We start from the raw sequence: 5,390 nt of genomic DNA on the forward strand, positions 1-5,390 counted from the left end.
ATCCCCTCTCATCCATTCTCCTCTCGGGATCTTGGGCACGCATGCACACATGCCCCGAGTGAGTTTAAGCCACCGGGTCTGGGATGCGAACAGCAGTCAACTACATGGAAGTCCAGCGACATAGCCATTACACTAACTGCTGGTCCCTCTCTGGTGTACTTTGGACATTAAAAAAAAAAAGTGTTTAGCACAGCACACCAGAAACATGGAGAGGAGCCCGAGGTAGGTTAGGAGAGCTGTCTCCAACGGCAACAGTTTATACTCAGCGTCTTCAGGTAAATACACATGGCTACTGCAGCTACTAATTCTTTTTCTAATAAATTTCCACTTTTTTCTTCTAAGATCCTGCTCTTCCACCAAAAACAAAAGCAAAAGCAAAAATAAAAATAGTTCTTCTAATAGCTGTGAGACCGCCCAACCAGGTGGGCAAGAGCTCGGTGTGGGGCACAGTTTTCTTTCAGTAGCTGGAGCCACCCAAGCAAACTATCCCTAAAAGATGGGACACAACCCAGAAGACGGGTGACACAAGGTCCAACACTCCCGGCTTCATGCCACCTGCAGCCTGGTTCTGTTAAGAGACTTCTGGGGTCAGTTACCAGGCGCTGAGCAGAGTTGAGAGCAGACTCGGGCCTCCTGACCAGCACCACCTCCAGGCTCCTCACTTCCTGTGTGAGTAGCTGACACCTTCACTGTCCACGGTTTTGTCCACGGTCCCACCCCTGATGCAAGAGCAGCCCATGTCTGCGGGGCTGCACAATGGTGTCACCCAGCCCTTCCAAAACCGAGGGTGGATCTTCTGGCTGACCCTAGAGATGGGGTCCACACAGAAACCAGTCATGAAGACCGAAGTTCTTCCTGGGCACAGGTCAAAGGCTACCAGACTTGGAATGTCTGAGCAGAAGTCAGACTGAAGGCTGGCCCCAGAGGGACCCACCAACCATACACTAGTCTGCATTCAAAGAGCAACTCAGCTTAGAAATGATCAAGAGTGTTTGGCCGCCTCTTCTGTTTGGAGGAGGGAACGCAGGACCCTCAACTTCCTTTCTTCCTGGGATAATCAGTCATTGTTTTCTCTCCAACTACTCTTTTCACAAGGGAGCAGGAACACGCTGAAGCAGAGAGGTCCAAGCGTGGTCTTGGCGGGCTGTGGGCCTGGGTGCCAGGGGAGGAAGGGGTGAAGCAGGAGACTCTCTGGGTCTCCCGCAGTGCAAATGTCAGGTGAGGACAAGAAAGAAGCCCAGGGAGCAGCAAGGTCATCGCAGGAGCTTGGAAACAATCGAGCTCTGTTCCTGGGCTTTGAGAAAACCCACACTCTAGGAAATCCAGCTCAATAAAAGCCAAGGACACATGGTCACTCATTTAGGGAGTGCCATGGAGCCAGATGTTTGGGAACAGCTGGTGATGACAGAAGGGGATTGAGAGTTGTTAGGACAAGTTCTTTTGGCAACTGGGTGGGCAGATGGTCCTGTGGAGGGGTCTGCAGGGCTCAAAGTTCCCTGGGCTAATCCCATCAAACTGGTGGTGACGATCAGGTTAAGCCATGCCGAATGGGCGCTGTGGCTCAGGTGGAGGGAGGAGACGCGTGGGCACTGTGCGAGTGTCTGTCTCTATGAGCGCCGGGGAGCTGCTCCACTCACGGGCCACAGAGGCTCTTTGTGCCCAATGCCAACTAGCCCAGGGCCTCGCCCCCAAAGAAAAGACACAGCAGCTGTGGCAGGGCATTAGCCACGCCGCCCACAGTGCCAGCACAGCCATACAAAGGTTCCCAAGGCTGCAACCAAGAGCCTGTGTACGGAAGCGGGCGGACTGCAAGTGAGGCGGCACCCCTGCCCAGGCAGCCCCACTGAGTGGCCGCAATCTCCCCCAGCCCTGCACCTGCTCGGGTCCCACTAGGACAACTACAGAGGCCATCAACTTCCCAAGACGATGCTTCCTTGGGAGGAATGGCCCAGAGCAGGAGGAGCTGCACATGGAACCGCGGTGACAGACTGCACCTCCAGCAAAGAAGCCACCCTCCATGCCCGCCCACAGAGTCAAACTCCAGCACGTCCCTTGAGGAGAAAGATAGGGCAACTAACACGGATGCACGTTAGTAATGAGCATCTCCCTTGGTGGGAGGGAAAGGCCGTTTGTAGGCAGCTGGCGAAGGCCAGCGCAGGCGCCTGACCTGTTTCATGCCCAGATCTCTGGTGGGACCCAAGTTCAATGGAGACAGCAACAAAGGAGACACAGAGGAACAGAGTTACCTTCACTCACAACAGACAGCAGCAGCCGTGTGAGCCCGGGCAGGGCCCTGCTGCCAGCCAGGTGCCGGCTGGGGCGGGGGCATCATGAAGCTCTCACAGGATCCTCACGGATGAGGAAGGGACACACAGCCATTGCAGTCAGTAAGGGGCAGAGCTGGGGCCTGAACCAGGTCCTAGAGGCCCCAGCCTCATGCCCTCAAGTGCTCTGTGTTATTGAGCATGGACCATCTAGATTTAATGGCCCAGCAGAGGGGGTGTGACATAAGCCACAAGCTTGCAAGGAAGAATGTCCCACTCCCAGACAAGGGGACGGTGGCTCCCGCAACCTGTGGACTATGTCTCCTTAAATGACCTTTATTTTTCTGTAGCTCACCAATCCTGAATTTCAGTGGTTAATACTCCTTAGGGACAGGAGCTTCTCATTTGTTCCACACAATATTCTCATCAAACAGGGCAACCTTGGTGACACAGTGGTGACATGCTGCTCAAGAGAAGCTGGGTCCACAGGGCGACTTGGTTCGAATCAAACGTGAGCGGAAGTCATTCTGAAGTCACACTGAACACTAAACGGCTGACCGTCGGGAGCCGCTCACTGTCCCTGTAAACGGGCTGCCTGCCACCTCTTTTCTCTACATGTGTGGTCACCAGCCAAGCCCTCAGTCTGAGACTTGTCCTCTGGGCTATAAAATGAGAGGGCTGCACTGTGACAGTATCTTGCTAAGCTTTGTCCCTCTAGTTCAAAAATATTTTGAGAATTGTATTTAGCCCTAAGACCAAAAGAGCAGGGCCTGCAGGTAGCATGGTGGTTGAGAGCACTGGACTCCCACATGGCTGACCACAGTTTGAGTCTCAAACCTGGCAACTTTCTGCGCTCTCTCTCTCTCTCTCTCACTCTCTCCCTCTTCTTCTCTCCCACCCTTCTGGTCAAATTGAAGTAGATGGATGGATGGATAGATAGATTAAATAAATAAATAAATACAGACTGCCCAAGCGACCAAGAGAGGCGGCTCTAGCGGCCTATTTTAGTGAAGAGCTATTTTAAGACTAACCAGGGATCTCTTGTCCACTGGCGACAATACCAGAAGGAAATGTCTTTAAACTGAACAGAGGAACCTGAGATTGATGGTAGCAGAATTCTGTGGCCCCGGGGCCCTGAGAGCTTGGAGCACACAGCACGGGATAAGGCTCGCCTTGGGCCGACTCTAACGAGGTGATGAGCTGCCTTCTGCACATGGAGCCGGGTTAAAGGAAAGGAAAAAGACCTTTCCTGGGCCTTTGCACATCCTGGGCCTTTGCACATGCTGTTCTCTGGACTCTAAATACAAAGGAACATCAAAGGCTTGTGGAAAAATAAAATTAAGCTACGAGTTTATTTTGGTGCAAAAATATTTTGAAATCCATGCAGTTTTTCCCTAATACGTATTTTCCAGGAACCTTTTGAAGGCCTCCCGTGCACCTCCCCCTTTGGCAGGCCCCACATGGAACCAGCACCACGGTGTCGGATGCACTCAAATTCAAAGCCTTACTCTTGGTGACTGGTCTTTGCTCAGCAGCCTGGCAAAGTGGGCGTGACATAAACCACAAAGCCCACCAAGAGAACAACCCACTCCCCAGGGAAAAAAAGCCCCATGACAGGCCTCTATAAAGAACAAGACAGCAGAGAGGGCAAAAATCAGACTAGGCCATATGGTGTATGTGTGGAGGTGAGATGGGCTGTAGGGGAGCAACAAAGTGGGAAACCAGGACGGTTTCTCCTACTTCAGAAGGAAGTGACCACATGGGCCTGAACCTACACAGCTCCACCACGACGGCAAGACAGCCACAGCGGGCGGGCATTCCCCAGGTATGTGTGCTCTTCCCCCACATCTGGTCTAACTCAGGGAAGGGAAAAAGGTAATGCCCCGAGAACGTGCCACCAGGGTGCCGAGATGCCCACGTTCGAGAATATCATTCAGCCATCCTGCAGAGCCCTGTCCTGTGCCCCGGCTCCGAGGGTGGCGGAAGGCCTGGCGCCTCTGTCTGGGAGCCCCGCCTGCCCGTGGGCCCCTGGCAGCCACTCACATAGATGAGCCCTGAGTAGTAACGCTCCTTGAGGTTGTGCAGCACCGAGGCCTCGTTGAGGCACGTGAGCTCCGCCATATCTTCCACTTTGGAGAACTTGGGCGGGTTCATCTTCTGGATGTCATCCTTGTTCACCTTCACCTTCTTCCCGTTCTCCACCAGCTCCACAATGGCCTCTTCGCCCACCTCTTCCTTGAGGCTGGCAGGCTCGAAGCCGCTCTTGTCGGAAGGCACCCATACCAGCTTCTTGGCGGCCCAGTCGGCCTGGGCCAGCGGGTTGTTGATGAAGTTCTTATCCACGTAGAGGTACTTATCGGCAGCCTGCTGCGCCATGGTCACTCACGGCCAGGACCTAGGGGAGGCAGAAGGACAAAATGTTAGCTACAGCCGCACAAACCACACAGGGTCACTCACGCGCGCCTCTTCTCTTTGCAAATGACTTAGGATTACAATACATTAAAATGCTATACCCACAGGTCGCACTACTTTCTAGAACTTTCTTGCTCCACACTTTTGGGAGAAAGTTGTACATCGCTGAAAAAATAAGTTGGTGGCAGGGATGTGGCTGGAAATCAATGGTAAGTGGAGCATCCTAGGGTCAAGACACGATCAGCAAATCTACTGACCATGAGCAAAGAGCCGACGCAAGGGCAACTGCAATCATGGTCACTAAGCCATACCTGCCAGGGCAGCAAAGGGGCCACACGATTTAGAGGCAATTCCAACAAACACAGGTTTCTAATTAGCCAAAAAAGGCCACTGACTGCAACTGCACCTACAGAAGTTTCTATAATAGTTTAGATAACTTTTGAGTATTTCACAGAGCCACCTATGGCAACAGAAACAAAACTGAATACCAACATACATTGTCACCTTGTCTTTTCAAGTTATTCACTTTTTTTTAAAGAATTATTTTATTTAACTTTATTTATTATCATTATTATTTTCCAGTTTGATCAGAGAGACACAGAGGGAGAGAGAGGAAGTGAGAAGGCAAGCCATCAGGTCTGAGACTTGAACCATGGTCGGCCATGTGGGAGTCCAGTGCCTTTTAACCACCATGCCACTTGCCGGCCCCGTTAT

General features: G+C 52.3%; 1 protein-coding gene across 1 annotated transcript in view; it reads right to left on the reverse strand.

The window, feature by feature from the left end:
• The window catches only part of LOC102469772 (myosin-9), a gene marked incomplete at its 3' end in the record, with an annotated part of 58,289 nt that extends 53,630 nt beyond the window's left edge, over positions 1-4,659 (reverse strand). Inside the window, exon 1 of the mRNA XM_006156535.2 lies at positions 4,308-4,659. Within this exon, the coding sequence (XP_006156597.1) occupies positions 4,308-4,640 (333 nt within the window). The remainder of the gene's footprint in view (positions 1-4,307) is intronic.
• Positions 4,660-5,390: the final 731 nt, after the last annotated feature.

This window comes from Tupaia chinensis, unplaced genomic scaffold (assembly GCF_000334495.1).
Source record: "Tupaia chinensis unplaced genomic scaffold, TupChi_1.0 Scaffold000496_1, whole genome shotgun sequence".
Classification (NCBI taxonomy): Eukaryota; Metazoa; Chordata; class Mammalia; order Scandentia; family Tupaiidae; genus Tupaia; species Tupaia belangeri.